The 19,894-nt window shown below is 34.4% G+C and overlaps 1 protein-coding gene across 7 annotated transcripts in view; it reads left to right on the top strand.

Moving 5' to 3' along the window:
• Positions 1–19,894, top strand: part of mtd (TLD domain-containing protein mustard) — a 262,898-nt gene that overhangs the window by 33,071 nt on the left and 209,933 nt on the right. For all 7 annotated transcript variants that reach the window (XM_089647441.1, XM_089647436.1, XM_089647435.1 and 4 more), the window contains exon 2: positions 16,198–16,980. In XM_089647441.1, the coding sequence (XP_089503567.1) occupies positions 16,421–16,980 (560 nt within the window). In that variant the 5' untranslated portion in view covers positions 16,198–16,420. The remainder of the gene's footprint in view (positions 1–16,197; positions 16,981–19,894) is intronic.

Below are 19,894 nucleotides of genomic sequence, written 5' to 3'. Positions count from 1 at the left end.
ATTGCCTAATACGCCGCTGCAGCGTTGGTATAGCTATACGTTGAATTCCTCATAATAATATTAGTGCAAGATTTTTTTAGACTTACACCACTTTGTTCTAATCCCCAAAAACGTGGTCATTTTTGCGTTTCGCGTTAAGTTGCTAACATCACATTTCTTCATATGACATTTACGAAGTCATTGACCCAGTCCGTTTGAATTGCTTCGAAATCCGACCAATTCAATTATGCGTTCCGTGTTTGCTTTGGTAAATAGATATTTCGATTTAAAATATTCCCCTGATAGTGCTGCAAATGGGTTTTATTGCTTGCGTGATTGATCTATATTTGTCAAATCATCCAGACTGTTAATTATATTCCGTGATCTCCGTCTTAATACGATCGTAACCTAACCCAACCTAACCTAACCTAACCTAACCTAATCTAACCTAACCTAACCTAACCTTACCTAACCTAACCTAATCCCGAGGGTTAGGCGGTTGAAAAATCTGTCACCTGCCACTAATACTGCCGTATTATGACCGGTACGCATGCGCGTGATGATTATGAGTAGCGTTTTCCACAACCCATTCTTATCTCTCCGTATTATCTATTACGAGTAAGACGGTTTGATTTTATCGCAATAAATTGCTTTATTTAAGAAAGCTAGGTAGATTTCATCGGCATTAATTTATCTTGATGAACATTGATCATCATTTGTAGTGAATTTTGATACGAACGCAATACTCAAACATATGCATCGCTTGCATATGGCGTGTTATTCGCCTACAAATAAAAATAACAGTGAAATTCATTAAATCAGTTTCACCATAATAAAAGGTACACACTGTGAAACCGTTTCGAGTACTTCTTCATTAATAGGTTGGCTCAAGGCCCCGTAGTAAGCGTTCAAAGATGGTTTGAAAGGGAGATATGTAAATACAAATGTTAGAGGGAGCGCGCTAATATTAAAAAAAAACGATAATAATTGAGCGAAATTGGTGCAAATATAATAAAACACGACTCATTTAAAATAGAGCAAAAATCTTTACTACAAATGCTTTAGTTGCATTTAAAGATACACTGTGATTTTTTTCATGCCTATAACATATTAATTAAAGGAACAAAACGTGTTTTTACTAATTTTCGGAGCTTACTTTGCGATTTTTTTTCTATCGAGGGAATTTCATATAATTAAATTTTCGGCGTAACAAATGTATCTTCAAAAATGATTTTTTTTTGTAATTTAAAACTTAAAGATTTAACGAAAAACTTAGTATAAATCGGTAAAGAATGGGTATGCGAAGCTTAATGCTAAATCACTATTTTGATTAGTCTTTATAACGAATTGGTGTATATTATGAATACCAAAAAATATGCTTTAGATAATTGAAGGTTTTCCTATCGTTTCGCTCGAGTAGAATACAAATAAAATAATAAATTACTCAATAAAAAATATAAATGTAAACTACTAAAAAATATTTTTTTTCAATAGAAATGTATGAAAGCATACACGAAACAACTTATGAAAAATGCAGTATTATAGCCAAGATTAACTGTGACATTTTCATTTGATTAGCTTTTTTGCTTTCTTATAAAATTATTTACAAAATAAATAAAAAACAGTTTTGTGCTTGAAATCTAACGTTTCTAGACTCAGTTTGTCAAACGAATTTAATGCCTATTACCTACAATATAAGGTAAGTATACCAAAAATATATAGATACAATTTTGGCTTGTAGCTTCCTCTTAAGCAAGGCAAACATTTGTTTCTCGGTAACATTTCGCGAGCATATATAGCTTCCGAAAGCGCAAATAATAGATCAATCCACACAATCACGCGTTGTTCACATCAATTCTAATTGCGCGACCAATAATGTATTGATACAGGATTTAACGGAACGTTTGGTAATTGAAAGCTTTCATTTTGATTAAGAATCCTGCCAAATCGCACGATTCATACATCTTCGAATATTGTCTTTACTCATTAATTAGGATTATTTCAGTTTCTAGGCTTGCATTGTGAATTTATCTCTTTTCATTTACTTGAACAATAATTATGATCAGGATGTTAAAAAATATTTTGGGTAAACAATATTATTTGCATCGTCTCTAAATAGTATAAAACAAAGTGGCTATCCGCAGTATCCGCACCTGTCTGTGCGCTTAATTCTTCTAAATTACGCAACGGATGTTGATAGGGTTTTCACTATCATTTAGAGAATTGCTTCCGGAAGGTTTATGTATATATTACATGCATATTATATTTATATAAAGTAGAAAAAAGTTGATATTTTGTAATCAAGTCGTAAAAAATATATTAGTATGTCTATTTCCTTCTAGTTAATAATAAAAGAAAAGCAGATGGTTTCGTGATAACTCAACACGATTACAGTTCAACATGCCTTCAAAAATCATAAAAAGTGATGAAAAAAAACCAACATATAAATCTAGTTAGTTTTTCATCACTTTTCATGACTTCATATCATTATTTAAAGGCGTTGAATTGTCATTTTGATAGTATATCCGGTCATCGTAACTTTCTTTTTTTTTCAATCTCCGTCGTTATACTTTTTTAATCGAAGGGGTAGGGGTTGGGTGGGGGGCGTTGATGAAATATATGCTTAAAAAGTGGGCGGCGAGCCAGATAAGGTTGGGAACCTCTGGTGTACAATACACAAAGGCGGGGCGACGCTGTGCGTAGTATAGTAGATGAACGATGTTGGCGACACTTTCATGCGTGCCATTATTTCTATTATCTATGTTTTCACCTCTTCCCCGTAATAGCAGCAACCTGCTTGCTGCAGTCTATTAGTACCGTTTCGTGTTAAGTATTTCATCAGCTGTTGGAGCGGAACAAGATTTGACTCCAACAATCCTACCAACGTATTCACAAACAACGGTTATTTTATGCTTTATTTATGTTTATAGGTCTTGCCATTTAGAAGTTTAGACTCCAATGCGCCTCACCGGAATTTCATATGGTACCATAATAAAATTAATCATCACATTTTAAATAATATACATAAATATACTATAATTGCAGGGTTTATGGAGCTGTAATTATTTATATAAAATCTGCTGAAGATCATTGCCTAAAGAAAAATAATTAGAGACGATCAGAAATTTACGATTTATCAAAGATCTGTTGAAAATTGAAAAAAAAATATATATATTTCATCAAAATAATAATTAAACACACATTTAAAAAGTGTTATAGTCATTAAAAGTGATGAAACAAAAACTAGGTTTAATAGTTACACTATTTAACCTAGTTTTTGTTTCATCACTTTTCGTGACTCGACAACGTTTTAAATTGTTATTTTGATGATACACCCGGTCACCATTTCAAACATAGAACTCTTATTGTAATTTATTCAAATAAATCATGAAGATACCACACAACGGAACAGATGTTCTAGCACAGTATAGCGTGAAAATAGGAATTGTGCTATTGATTGATATTTCTAAAACAGTAGTTAAATTTAATTACCTGCTCTTTAAATAACCATAAACATTTTTTATACGCCTATCAATCTTCCCAAATGTGAAGAATATTTTATTAAGAAATCTTGTTAAATAAAAAAAATTAATATTCTGTTCAAAAAAGGATTTTCGCTGCTTCAGTCATCTGACAGATTTTGTGCTTTATAGCTGAGATGGTGGCTTTCTTCTCTGACTCGTGACCCAATTATAGCAGGCCTAGCCCCTTTGTTTCAATATCAACTGGTTTCATCACCCGATCGTAAACTGGACTCTGTTGCGCGTGAATGAATTTCGAAAAATCATTTTGCTTCCTTCCACGGATTCGTCCGTCAAATTCTCTGCGGTAGTCATGGGTGATAGTGACTGATCAACATTGCGTCAATTCAAAACAAACATTTCAATGGTAGTAATAATATTAATCTCCACCTTGACCATTGGAAAATCAAACGTATAGGGCCAATCATCATTGCGACACAGAAGGAACCTTATGCGCTTGGCCTTGCGTAAACAAACCTTTTAGCTAAGGAATCGAGGATAAACAATTGAGCCTTCTGCGGGACATGTTTCTTAAAAAGTTTTTAAAGCGTGAAGTAGTGCAGAACTGACTAAATGTGAAACAGTATTATTAAAATACGTAACAGTAATAGAAAATAAAATAATACTGTATGTAAGACACATCACCAAAACTGCATTACCTAAGATACTATAATCTGTAGGATTCAGCATTTTGCAGATCCAAAGTGGTGGTATAGATTAGGTTCGCTTAATTCTGTAAATGGAGTAAGTAAATATATCAATTTTACCTACCCCCAAAGTTGTTTCCCAGAACTTATTGTTTCCTATAAGTTAGTGAGTACGTTTGGCTCCCACCCAGGCGTTGTGTGTTCAATTTCAGAAGCAACATTTCCGCTTATTGTGGTAATTGGAGATTTTCAAATATTGTCAGGTAATTCGTAACCCGGTCTTTCTATAAAAAAAGTGTTGCAGAAAAATGTTACATTTTGTCTTGTGTTCCTATTCGGTACATGAAATTTAATAGTGGTGGCGATGGCAGGGCTATTATACATACTGTATTATGGTAAATAGTTGAGTTACGTCATCATTCAGAATAATAGTCATTATATTTCCCATACAGGCGGAGTTATAAAAAAAAATGTCTTGTTATATTTTCCACATTTTCACAAATTATGAAGTGTTCCATTCACAACGTAAAATCAATCTTGGAAAAAATAATTTCATCGTATCAGCGTGAATTATTCACGCGTGACATTTTTCACGTTCAATGAACTCAAATTTGCTTTGAAGTTTTAGTGTCAACAACACCGTTTTAGGCAAGCGATAAAGTATGTACCTACAATAATCAGAAAATTAAATTAATTTAATAAATTGATTAAAAATTCAATATTTAAAATTTGTATTTCTTTTGTTTATTTTTTTACAGATTTCGTAATTTTATAAATTTTTTCAGCTTCACAAATCCTGAAATTATACTTTTGAAATTACGTATTTCTTTTTGTTGTTACCGTTCATGTGATTATGATAATATGACATCGTAAACATTATTATTAAACGACATAATTTTTTAACTGTCTATGATTAATTACTTCTTTATATAATTTATTACTCTTCTGAATCTATGACGACGTTCGTTCGTGTGTTATAAACATACGTCGATTGAACAAAATATATTGTAACAACATTTTGCGGACTTGTAATTTTCTTGTACTGTTATTATTGTGCTTATAAGACTTATTTATTGGCAATGAAAAGTGCCACAACTAATTTTGGACAGTGTGACCATTGTGTGTATCGAATCTCATGAATCTCATCAATTAATTTGTCTCATATCTACTTATATTATGTAATTGACTTGTAGGGTAAATTAAAGGGAGTTTACATCTCCCGAAAATAATAACAACATTACTTTTACCTACATTCATGTGAGACTGGTTTCACTGTAAGCCTGCGCGCGATACCTCGCGCTGCAAATATTTCATTCTCTCTCCAGTGGTCTAGCCGCCGGTTTAGCCCTAAATCTCCTCTAACGCACGCGATCTGTTTTGTTCATAAAATTATTGTAACGTGAGTATTGTTAAAATAAAAACTAAATTGAAAATATCCGAATTCTCATTTTTACACACATTTCACTTCACTTTGGATTCTGCAGATTGGAGTACCACAGAATCATTCAGCCAACAACCCATTTAAAGTGGCGATAATCACAATCCTCCAAAGACTTTTATTTGGTTTTCCAATAATGACATTTTGAAATTTTGAGTACCTTTCGTAAATCAAATCTGATTATTTTTTTATTTTACAAAATTACATATCATTAGATAAACACGAAAAAGGTTATAGGCCACAGATTCTCTTTTTTATATAAATAAGATCTATCAATACTTAAATCCTTCTCAAGTGCTTTTGTAATTTTACCGAATGAAATATTAAAAATATAATTTTTCATTTTTCGCTTTATCTATTTTATTTCACGATATTATCTATCTTTTGATGTCAAATTAATACCTACCCATAGATTTACATTTACGATAATAGAAAAAAATACCAAACATATCGATTGGAACTAACGATTTTTGCGAACAAACACAGTATTAAAAAAAAATTAGCTTCTAGATATTGTCGGAGAATAACTTAACGTAATTGTAAACTGTAGGTTTTTCTAATTAAATTATTCATAATGTACACTTTCGCAATGTAGTATATTGTACATAGGTAATGTATTGTTTTTTTAACATCTCTATTTAACTATAATTGTCATAAACACAAAGCGTTAGCTATGAAAAAATGTATAGAATCAGCAATAATTTATTCAGTCAATGTGAAACACCTTGCGGCAGGTCATTCACATAAACCTACTTGAATTTTTTTATCGTTTCTGTAATTTAGTTTTGATCTTGACAATTTGCAGCCCAGACTGGTCTGCCTGCAGGCTTACTGTTCTTATTACAATATCTAAATAGTATAAAATAAAGTCGCTATCCGCGTCTGTCTGTTTGTGCGCTTAGTTCTTCTAAACTACGCAACGGATATTGATAGAGTTTTCACTATAATTTAGAGAATTTCTTCCGGAAGGTTAACATATATAATACATGCATATTTAATTATAGAAAGTGGAGAAAAATCGACGTTTTATAATCAAGATAAACATATTTTTTCGAGGACTACATTTCTAACGCTGGCTAAACCTTATGAGATACATCAAAATAATGTACTACGGAATTGTATATCTTAAAAACGCCTACAGAAAAGTTCATGGTGGTGTATGTCTATATCCTAAGGATAGCCCCCAGCAACGTCAGCTAGTTTCTTTATAAATATATTAACTCTGTAGGATAAGTTGAAAATATAGTCTCTTAGGTTTCCCTCAAGGCCTATGCTGTGTGGAAGGTCTTACATGGATTTAGCCTTGTTCTCTTTGAAGACGCCCATGTTTTAGGGGGATAACACAAAATAGCGGAGTTGTATAGCACAAGGAAGATTCGTAAAAATGGCCAATTCGTAAATTTCGCGTGAATCCAGATTTGCACTAATGTTCAAAGGATCAATGGAGAACTTTCCATTGAAATGCCGATAAAAATATATCTACCCACCAGACCTTTATTTTTCAAAAATTGTCCGTTCATTCAGATAGGGAAATCTTTCAGAAGTTTTGCCCTTTTTAACCCAGTTATCAAGGAGTAAAATGCTGTGTAGAAGGAATGAAGTGCAATAATTTTGAAACTTGGCAGATAATTTCCTTGCAGCTTTCTGGTTAATATCATTTTCAAGACGTCTAGTTTCGCCTTTGTAGTTTTTCATAAACTTCATTATATTTTTATTTGTATTTATTGATGAAAATGCCCGAAGAATATTATTATCTGCCATATTTAAAAAAATATGGCACTTACAAATGACTGAGCTAGGTTTTTGTTCAGATTCAAGACTTTTATTCAGTTATCTAGGAGGCTACCGAATACTAGGGCCCACTTTGATTTGTACAGGGTCAACACTAGTGCATTATTTATTAAATTAATTTCTGATTAATGATTTATGGACAGGCGATGCATTGTTCAGGTGACAATGACTCTATTGCCCAAAGAAGAAGCAATAAATTAGGCAAGAGAGTGCCACAAGGTCTTAAATAACACCCACGTAATGCAATGACATGAGCAAGTAGTCTGGTCTGTGTAGGTGGAGAGGTTGGGCAAGGCTGTCTTCTGTTATTTTGTTTACTTCCTGACCGCAGAGAGAAACATCCGTGAAGTTTCTCAAAGACAAAGTGATAACTGTGAAACGTATTCAAGGGTCTTTCAATTCATGACAGAAAAATCTTTCCCCCATCAGTAATTGAATGAGTTCTTGCAGTTCTTGGTCTACTAATTGTATTATGTGATTGGATGCTTCAGTCTCTCATATTTGATGGCTTTCAAAAGTGGTTATATCCTGTCTTCAAATCTGTCAAATCCAATTTTCTGGATTTCATCTGAAACATTACAAAAGATTTCTGGACTGTTCTGTGCAAAATCGATCTGATGCAGCCGATTTTCGCTGTGAACGTATGTTCCGCTGTTGTCCACTAAGTTTCTCACTGGAAACTCACTGGAATGCTGATAGTTTATTTCCACATTGTGTCTATTGTTATCCATTGCAATACCTTTAAAACAAACATGAAACTTTGTTTGTACTTTCCAATATTGAGGCTTGTTGCCTGCTTCATATGGCAAGAAAAAATTCAGTTTGCTGATAAAAATACTTTCAATAAAATAAAATACTTTTTTGTTTTAAAACCACGATATTTATTAATTTAAGAACCGACCGGTTTCGCTTTACTTAAGCATCATCAGGGTACAAATTAATACTAAACAAGAAGTACATAATGTGTGTATATATATATAATGTGTGTATGGTGCTAACATCTTACATAAAAACGGGCATGGTAACAGACTAAACAACTTAGAGGCACTAGAAATTAAAAAAGCTGTAAAAACCAAAAGTCAGATACTTAATAATCAATTAGACATATCAAGTAGTCCAATATTAGGTCTGTTTCCAATAAACCCATAAAAAAATCCCAGTTCTCCTTACCTCCTTACCACCATGCCAGTTGATGCTTTGTTTCTCCCGATTTATTTATATAACCCATTAGTCTACATAATTATCTAGCGGTTTTTCCATTACTTGTGCACTTATGTTAATGTATTTTATGACCGTCTTTGTGTTGCTTATATTTGTATCATGTTGTCTCCCTCTATATTTTGTTATATATATACACACATTATGTACTTCTTGTTTAGTATTAATTTGTACCCTGATGATGCTTAAGTAAAGCGAAACCGGTCGGTTCTTAAATTAATAAATATCGTGGTTTTAAAACAAAAAAGTATTTTATTTTATTAAATATGTCAAACCACAAAGTGATTGCTTTCTACAATAATAATAAAAATACTTTCGTTGTTTGTGACTTTTTTGCAGCTAACAATTTGATGTTCTGATTTTTGAGTCACGGGTTCATATTAGGTCATTTCGTTGAAAGATCATTCATCATAATACGAGCCTTGATTTGTAGAACTCTTTGAAACAGTGTCGTATCTTTTTAACGATTTCTGGTTCCGTTAATAATTGTTTTATAGTATATCCTTGTTTGAAACAAACATGGCATGAAAAACATCGGTAGAGTCTAGAATAGCAATGGGTCATGACTCCTTTTATCATTCATGACTCAAAGAGTCGACCCAATTGAACGGGAGCCGTGAGCTCAGCACAGTTAAGCCACATAGTGAGGGCCTTCATTACTGGATAACTATGAAATGTAAAAATATATTGTACCGAAAAATAAAATGGTAGGTGCAGTTCCATATGTCCAAGTCCAGACGTCGGACTGTAAGTCGCCGTTCACATCTCTGAGTATGTAATAACTATTAATTCTTGCATAATTTTAATGGCGTTATTTTTCTAAAATATCTCCTGATAACAAAATAGTACCCGTTCATTCGCGCCGTGGACAGCGCCCCTGAGGTATTTTGCACAAAAACTGCGCTATATAAATCATCCAAATATTATAAATTTTATTACGGTTTACTGGGAGTCCTACGAATACGGCATACGAAGTCAATTGCGCGGCTCCTTCATGAACCACTCATCAGTCGCGAGTGGAGGTATCTCCATATACGAGGTATCCAGGAGTAAAGTGCGCTAACTTGGGGAGGTTATTCTGCATGGTAGTACAAGTAAAAAATATAAATAAAGTTTTTTTTTCGAAATGCCTACGTTTTAATGTAGTTTTCGGGTGAAAACCTTGATTTGTTTGTATGAAAACAAAAAAACAATATAATTTCAAATAAAATTTGTGCAAAGTTAATGATGCACTTCACCCCGGACAGCTTGTGTTTGATTTGTTTGACTAATTTATTATTCTTGAGTCGGCTCCTGTCATAAATTAGTGATGATCGTGACAAGAATTTTGGTTAAATGCTCTAAGGTTGTCCAATGCCAATAAGTAGTGCGACCTTTCCAAAGCGTTCTACCAAACCGGTAGTCGGCTACCAGTTTAGTAGTGGAAGGCCTGGACTGAAATTAATTCACCTCGGGTACTAACTGACTGGTGATCTACACCGCTCTTAGTAGCCCGATTGTATCGCTGTAGTAAGGGTATCGCTGACGACTTTATTGAAACCTCTCCTATTTCTATAAATATTGCATGTAATCTGTCATAGGTCTCTCCAAGTGGTTCGCTTTAGCAGGGGTAACCGGGTTCGTGGGGTGAGGTTTGTCCAGATCTTGGTGGCGTGTGCGTCTGCCCACCGGCTGCATGGCTGGCCCGATCGGGAGAGGCATTTTGACCTCTCCAGCTAAATTTTCTCGACCCATCGCCTTCCACTGCAGTGGAAAGGACTATTCATGCGTCCGCCACTCTTGGACACACTGACTCAGATTCCTACCAACCCCTTTTCCCATTTTCATTCCCTGAACTTACTCTCTTTCATTTCCTTAAACGACCCTTCACACAGCTTCCTAAAGATGACATGGGCCCTCAAAGTCTTTTCCTCGGGACCTTCTGTATATATACTCTAGGTATAACGGATCTCTCAGCGGTAGGACCATTTCCATCGTTTATAAGTGGTGAAAGACATTATGTTGCGTCCAATGTTTCGGTGACCACTTCTGATTATTTATTGATTGTACCTTTTTGAGTTCGTTTATGCTTTCCCCGAGTTTCGGAGGAGTGTTGAGCGCTGACGCTGTCCTCAACATTTAGTACTAAGTTGGTATTCGCGTCTAGGCCAGCATCAATCTTGCCAGGGTGTTCAACGGTCTCAAAATTTCGCTAAACTTTACAAAATAAACATAACGACGCCCTTTTTGCGCTGCCAAACCCGCAACCCGCTGACTCAAAGCCAAATATGTATTATGTAAACCACTCGACTATTGGCCATGAACAAAATCTCAAAACATTATAGGGGCGATTCTGGTTCTACTGAATGATAAGGAATTGTCTTTAACCTCAAAATTAACGACGTTTTCGCTGTCTTCCGAGAGAACTGGAATCGCATTAACCAAAAAGTCATTCATTTTAAGGTTAAGGACAATTCATTATCCTTAACTAGCTGATGTGTACCCGTATATATATAAACCTTCCGAAGAAATTCTTTAAATGATATTGAAAACCCTATCAAACTCCGTTGCACAGTTTAACGAACTAAGCGTTTTATACTATCTAGAGATTACAACCGGAACTGCCTCTAGTCAATGATAAAGTAGTTCATTATCCTTAAGTAGAACCGGAATGAGCCCTAGTTATCTAAAAAGTCGTTGATTTTAAGGATAATGACAAATCCTTATCTTTAATTAGCATCGGTATTGCCCCTAGTTAACGAAAAATTATTTCTTTTTAAGGTTAAAGACAATTGCTTATCCTTAAGTAGAAGCAGATTTACCCATTTTTTTAATATATTCGATTCTTCTACATTCATTTTACAAATGAAATATTTAACGATCTTTGGTCCCGTTGAATTTAGTGCCCATTTTGTTCGTTCTTGACGTTTATATTATTGTAAGTTGTTTTTAATGACGTATTTTTGATATATTTAGATACCCTGGCCTTTGTTAATCTCCTAATTATGGGAAAGTTTGATATGGATAATATTGCATGAAAATGGCGGTTATCAAAGTGCGGATATAAATTCCGTAGTTAATTTTCCATAATCTAAGTCTGCTTAATCAATCATCTGGCGTTATCTTACTTAATTTAACTTGTAAATCAATTAAAATATTACTTAACACACTTACCGATATCCTTAATATTATGACGAAACACGGAGAAAAATGAGTAATACTGACTTATTAAAAAATCTCTTCAAATTATTGGTAATCGTGTTTATCAGAATATCAGGATACCTATCAATTCATTCGTTAATGGCCTACAATCGCGTTTTTAACAGGTATACGAATAGTTTTCTCCGTGCACAGTTGATTCTTATTTTGAAAAAAATAAGTCAAACTCAGGATGACAAATCATTCACTCATACTACTGCAAATCTCATCTACTCACAGCGCTGCCCCGCCTTTGTTTACCTACACATCAAACGCATAAATATCATTGGCTCCGCTTATTTGATAGTCCGTGCAGCTTGACCATAACTCGGCGATAGTCGGCACGCCTCAATGCTATTCCTACATCTTCATTTGTTTCTTGTATCTGTGATAGCAGAATAGCATTTGATTTTTTTGTGTTTATTTCACAATAATAATTATAATATCGACTTTTACATACATTTATTCGTTGGGACTGGATGTATCTTTCAAATAATCGTTCTACTTTAAACAAAAATCTTCTGTTATTCACATTGCGTATTCCCTCATCGCTACACTTCTTTACTACAAATACCTTGAGAGTAACAATAGTGCAGAATGACGGTGTACGTATATTGTATGAGCGCATCAAAAAAACTTTTTGTGACAATTCAAATTTTAAATTTGTCTTAATACATATAACCGCATATACTCCAAGACCCGCATTCATAAATCCCTTCCTACAGCCCCTACTTTAACCCGCCTCACAACGCTGCTCAACTGGGTGGCGACATAGTTCCTCTTGTGAGGAAATTCTTGGAATTTGAAATCTATAAAAAAAAGGTTTTTTTGTTGAAACACCCTAATGTATGATAGCACAGTAATCTGCGATATTGGCCGAGCCTAATTGGGTCAACAGTGATGATAATAATAATAATACATGGAGAGTCTTCATCAAATTTGGAGTCGCGGCCTTCGCGGCGAGAGGAAAGGCGACTCTCATCAGGTTTTATTTCTTTTGTCTCCAGCCTCCTTAGACTTAGCGGCTTGATCACGATCCAAACTCTACACAATTTGCACTGTTGAGAAACGAAAAGGTTTCCATTTTGTTTCTATAAAGTTGCTGCAAAAGCCAGAAAATTGGTAATTGAATTTAATTTTGTCCGAGGATTGAACACGATCGCACCTTCCGAACTCTAACAAATTGCTTCTGTATTTTTTATACTCACAAACGCTCGATTGAGAAATGAAAAGGCTTAGATTTTACAAACAGTTCATGGACAGTTACAGTGCAATGTATAAATATGTTACTGCAAAAGCCGGAAAATTTGTAATTGAATTTAATTTTGTACAAATTATTGATCACGATCGCTCCATCCGAACACTTAACATCACTTCTGTATTTTTTACACGTAGAATTTATTTTCTACTCGATTGAGAAACAATAGTTGCTGTTTAATTCATTAATGTGTTGCTGTCAAAGTTCGAAAATTTGATGTCATATACCGTTGCTGTAGAGTGTATAAATATGGTGATGTAAAAGCAAGAATAACAGACTTAAATTTTTTATATATATAATTTATACAATTGCTGGACAATCCGTAAATATTCTGTTGTAATAGGTTGAAAATTGGACATTGGTTTTAGCGATACATTTACCGTAAACTCTTGAGAGAGGGGGTCAAATCAATTGGGGGACTGCCGCGGAAGATCATTTCTTTTTATGGGAGCTGTCACTTTGACAGATGACAGCCGCGAATTACGGCGCTCCGTAAATTGTTCTGTCCCCTTCTCCTGTCGCAGGTAGGAGAGGTGGTCGCATAATTTTCAAATATATAGCCTGGCTAGCAAATAACAGCGCATATCTTCGCCACGCCCACATTTTTGGTACTTCATATTTTTAGGTGACATGTCTGTATGGGATTGTATGACGAGCAATATGGAGTTATATAAAACGCTTTGAACTTATAGCGTAATCTGTCACCCCCTTAAATGCTTTTGTTTTTTTTTTGGACAACCTAACCGTCCTGACAGAATGATCGAACTTTTACGGCTTACTATTTTTTTCCGTTTGTACGTATTTATAGGCATAGCTTGCTTTATTAATGTGTCATATTAATTATATGCCTGGTTTTAGTTTCATAATACCCTACATTTAAAATTAAAAAAATTTACCTTTTTGGAAATCTTTTCACACATACTTCATGCATTGGGATATTTCGAAGCCTCATTCTCAAAAGTAGTTTTTGATTTGGTTTGAAATCTGAAAGGTGTATGACCACTGTCTTGACCCAGCGATTTTACAAATAACTAAGGCGCTGTCGTTAGCTACAACAGGAATTATGAGGTTAATATTAGCTATGTGCTGTAATAGCATGCAGCTAACTTCAACTACTATCGCTATTCACAATTAAGCTTTGATCGGCGGTTGATATGTGAAAATTTGATCCTGCCATTGCAGCTCTTCGTGTGATCGTAAATTCAATGTCTATGGCACGCTTGTTGCGAGAATTACGTCGCGACAATCCCATCTGGATGTCGAATATTTTGCCTCCTTGTGAACAAGGCCTTACACCGAGTACAATAATATTGCGTTCTTCTAACCCAAATCTGAAATTTCACAATCATAGATCCAAAAAATTATAAGTCCATTCGGTCCTTATAGCGGTTGATTAATTAATTATTTTAGCAGCGTTCCAACTCTAACAATATTTTGACGGTGTCGCAATGTGCAATCGAAGGTGAACAATGATACGAGTATATCAAATCTGCAACTCTTTCCAAATGAATGATTGAATTTAAATTGTAGTGCTTTTTTCACTTAGGACATCAAGTGATTTCCATAAATTAACTGATTCGATTAATCACTATCATTATTAATGTGTGTTGTTTAATCAGGTTATTTATTTTCTTATTCAATTAGTTAAAAAACCTATGTTAGACCTGAGAGATAAGATGTTGAAACATTGAAATTATAATTATGTATTACTTACTGCTCGAGTATGTGCTCTCCTTGAATTTTGTTTCGTTTCTAATCCAATTACGACAAGATTAGCATCATCTAATTATTTATTCGTATCACCTGCAATTAGGGCGATCAGAACATGTCATTTTGTTTTGTGCTTTCCATCCCAAGTTTCATTGAAGGCAACTACTATAATCAACTGTTTTATGAAAGAAGGCTCAGCCTGGGAAGACCCATGGTTGAACCAGGAGACACTGCAAACTTTATTAATCCTGGGGGTATTCTGAAATTTGGTCGTCAAGTTAATTTATAATCAGTCAGACTCATGATTTATGTAGATATATTACCGGTTGGTATTAATTTTTTAATAGATTCACTTCTTTTGAACGTATTCCAAAATGAAATACCATGTTTGAAAGACGATTTTTTTACGATTATTTTGTCGCTTTCGATTGTTTTTTCGCTTTCAATTATTTTTTCTTGTAAACTGTAAAAATACCACTTTATAGGAATCTATAAAACATACTTTATTGTTACTTCTTTTTTTACGTTTCATATAAAAAATTCACTAACCGCAAACATAGCATTGGCGGTTGCGGACTTTTGGAATATATTACAATTATTTGGAAATTGACTATTATTGGTATATTGTAAACTTTTGAATGCAAATACAAAGCGTGGTGTTGCCACTTTATAACACTGTTAAAACGTATCTCGCAATAATACAAAATTAAATATAACGATTTTTATGAATCCGTCTCAGTTTGTGACGTAAAGTACATAAAAATACTGCTATAGATGTACCGTGTATTAAAAGACAAAAAAATAGCTGCGGGGTGACAGTGCTACTTACAGGTAATAATGTATGCACTACAATACGCAAACAATAATATGCTCAAGTAGTACAATGAGACGACAACTAGAAACATTAATTCATTAAATATTTTACTTCTACGGACTTCTTCAGATAGAACGGCAATAAAATCAGTAATAATGATTGGGAAAGTGTTTAATTTACTGAACCGTGGACTTCACGTAGTATTTCCCTGGTTGCTGGCAAAGAAACCATTCTAGTAGTCTATGCAATCGATGTAGGTGTTTTCATAATCAGGAAACTGTGGGTTTTGATTAAAATTATTATATCTGTCCAATGTTTATTCCATCGATCGGTAAATAGTTTTGCATAAATTGTGTGTTATGTATTATCACGGCCGTTGGCATTCCAGTCTAGAAGACATTAAATGCAAAATTTGTAATCAAACGATAATGTGGATCAGTTCTTGGTATCATTAATTTTATGACACGTAACTAAATGAGTAAGACCAGCGTTCTAACAAATACAACGGTATTTGTACCTTTGAAAGCGTCCACTCGGCGCATCATTTTTGCAATCCTGCTTTGTTTGGACTAGTCCTTACAAGGCAGGAAGGTGAAATCGCTCACATACCTAATGTTTCAGCCTACATTCTGTTTCCCTTTCAGTTGCGAGTAACTTACAGCTGAAAACCGTCAACTTTCTTCAAAAACCGCAATAGTGCATGCTGTATTATTATTTGAAGTCCACAGGAAAAGTAAGTGATTAGTGAAGTTATGGCGTCCCAAAGTTGGCGTTTCAAAATGTCTGTGCCGTAAAGACAAGTGTTAAAAGTGTTACAAGTTGATTGATCAAAGTTTTATCGTGTTCTGATTAACTGAATTCCGTAAGATGGATACAGAAACAGTCGTGTCGAACAATCTCGCTCTGTCGAGTGGATTATACAAATACAAGAAGAACTCGCAAAAGAAGAGTTTCGCTGGATCGATTCCTACCCTTGTCGAAAGTGTCGTTTTCGAACATCCAATCGAAGAAAATGAGCATTCGGATGAGCATACGCACGAATATGAAGATATACTTCCGGTGAGGCAGCCAGATCCGAAAGGCAGAAGGAATTCTCTGGGTGTTTTGCCCAAAGGAAGAAGAGGCTCTCTTGGTCTGTCTTCTCTGCTCGGTTTGAAGAATAGGATTGACGCAAGCCCAAGCAGAGATGGAAGCTATATAAAGAACGAGGATGTTGATGTTCCTGCTTTGCCTCCAAGGAGGTCTTCCATTGCGGTGCCCAACGAATCCAAGGGCCGCAGAAAGTCCTGGGCCACAAGGCTGCAGGTAGAAAGAAAGAGACTTCATTCAGGAGGTGACGATGAAACAGTTACCGAAGGGAAGACCAACAATGGAAGAAGACCTTCCTGGTGGAATGTTCTTGTACCAGAAAACATCCTCAAGTCTAGGTGAGAATATTAAAATTTGGTTTCATCCATCCATCAAATAATGGACTTTAATCTTGATAGTTTTGAAGAATGCATCTTGTGTGAATCGTGTGATAGCCCCATGGGAACTGGGAATTTTTTTAATGCTCATTAATTTTAATGAATCCATTGGAAATGATTGTGTAACTGTCTATATTTTTTATATTCTTACCGCAATTTTTATAATGTTCTTATTTAACAAACACATAATAATTATTATTCTTGCCATTCAGAAAAACTTTACATAAATGATTCTTTTTTAAATATGTAAGTTATTCACATCAGAATGTTATAATTTTGTTTGACTTTTGGGTTACCGTACCGTGTTGCGTTTCTTCCTCTTTCTCGAGCCCACTTTTCGGGAAGCCTTGAAGCGTCCGTCATATTATCGCATATACCTTGACGATGGACCCTGCAAGGTTGTCCGGATAAAAAAGCTGTAGGATGAAAAATACCACGGCTCAAAAGCCCAAAAGCCAAACAAGCTATATTGGTTACATAGAGATTGCGTGTTTTACCTTACCCGATTTAACGTCTTTAATTGAACTAGGTTCTTCAAATCAGTTGCACGAGAATTAAATCATTTATTTTCTCTCAATATCATTAATTAACACTTTAAATTCGGAAAAAAACGACCTAAAGATTAATCTAAATTTGGCCAAGTTTTTGCTGAGCAAGACATATCGTGTCCAATTGATTTTAGGATAGTTTCATTCAAGCCCATGTTGGAGTTTTCGAGTCCATTTAATAGCCTCACTGTGACAAAATGATCCGTTGGAAATGAGGAAACGATTCTGATTCGCTTCGCTTGATTAAGCCAAAACAACATTATCAGCTCCATTTACGAAACTAGGTAATCATTACCATGAATTCAGCCATTACCCTGCATTACACCAGCCATGTCTGATTCCACCAGCTGAGTGGCCCGTTTAGGTGTGTACAACATGGCCTGTATTTAAGACGATATTTTCTTCTCAAGTCATTTGTATTTCATCGTTTTTTTAATCGCCATTATCGCCAATGCAATACGACAGTTCTGCAGAGTTCAAACAGCATAATAAGTGCATCCTTTGTCTTTCTTGTCCATATTTCCTCCTGTTTTACATATTTTTACTTGAGGCAATTTAGAAGCGGGAGTGCTTAGATATTCTTAGCATATATTTTTGATAAAGGTGACTTTACTTTATTTATCGTGAACACTTTGGGGACCATGCGATACTGCGATGCTTATTTAAATAGTTCCCTTGTAATGGCGTAAAAAGTGCCTCATCGTATTATTATTTCGTAATTTTGTCATCTGCGTTCGACCTTTGTTTTTGCCATGCCTGGTACTAATTGGTTGCCATCTACAGTCAACAATTCTACATATGAGGCCGGTTCAATAATGGATCTCGTCCGAGCTCTCGGTTAAATGCTATTGTAATAATAATATTGTTATTGGCCGTTAGAAATTGGGAAACGATCGGTTCTTCCCGCTCGCTAATTTGTTTTAATATCCGAGTTAAAATGTGAATCGGTTTGGGTTATTGTCTCAGTTCCACATATAGGTGTTTTTCTAGTTACGCTGATAACCATAATTGTGATTATTTGCTTAATTTTGCTGATAACAATATATAATAGTCCGTTCTCCACGAATGACTTATTTAATGCGTCGAATGTTCTAAAATGATCTTGAAGTGATGTTTTGACCACGTATTCCGCGCGCTTTTCGCGATAACGTTGAAAAATTGCATTATTACATCAACTTTTCTACAAATTACGGCAAAAATCGCTGTCGTTTATTGAATATTATCGCGGATCCGTGAAAATCACTGGATATTATAATTCTAGGATTTGTGAAGCTAAAAGTTTTTATTAAGTATTTGCCTCAAGATCAAATATAAAAATAATTTAAAAATAATAATGTCAATTTTCTTTACAATTATATTTTTGTGTTGACAAATTAGATAGACAAATATGATTTAAGATTTTCACGGCCAAAAGTATTTTTGTTATTTGTTTTTGGGGTGTTCGAAACGTTGGCTAAAGAAAGAGAGCGCAACACAGCATAGCACCCCAAAAACAAATAACAAAAATTAGACAGACGATCAGAAATTTACCCTTTGAATGAACTTGAAAAAATCACGAAATCTGTCGAAAATTTGATCAAAAGAAATACACATATCAAATACAGAATTGTTATTAATTAATTTCTGATTATAGGTAGCTACTTTATCGCTTGTCTGAATTATTCTCCAGACAAGCATAACAAATTTCAAAGTTAATTTTCAAGTTCTGTGAAAGATTCAGTTCTGTCAAGCAAATAGCTTATAATGATACAATAACAGAACTCGAATAGGACTTTCACAGAACCCGAAAACGAACGTTGAAATTTGATGAATTTTTTAAATTCTGTGAAACAAACCATCCTAAAATTCATAGCCAATTCCAATTCATCGAAAGTGAAAAATTTCACACAGAAATAACTAACATTTTATGCACAGAGAACCGAAATTAGTATTTTTGAAGATGATAAATGCCAATTGCTCTGGCCCTATTTGAAGAACTGATTTTGTCATACTATGCAATAAAACAGTCATAAAAATATCCAGGCTAAAAAAGATTCATACAAAAATTTGACCCACAAGAATTTAGGTCGAGATGTATTATAAAATTATCTCATCTTGGTGATATGAAATCACTCCGTCAATGCAAGCTGTAATATTATTCCTATCTCATCTATAATTTGAACTCTCGATTTCTTGAGATTACCAAACCTTTGCGATTGATCTTTTTTGTTGTTTTTTTTTTTGCTTTCTGTTTCATTATCTGCTTTTCATTTTCATTCTTCATTTTATTTTTTATTTAACCACCTTACCTTCTGGTACAAGGTTAGTGCCATCATTCTCCGATGGCG

This window comes from Hesperophylax consimilis, chromosome 26 (assembly GCF_061612785.1).
Source record: "Hesperophylax consimilis isolate HC1 chromosome 26, BYU_Hcon_1.0, whole genome shotgun sequence".
Lineage (NCBI taxonomy): Eukaryota > Metazoa > Arthropoda > Insecta > Trichoptera > Limnephilidae > Hesperophylax > Hesperophylax consimilis.
Note: the sequence above shows the minus strand (reverse complement) of the source record. Positions and strands in the feature narration are given on the sequence as shown.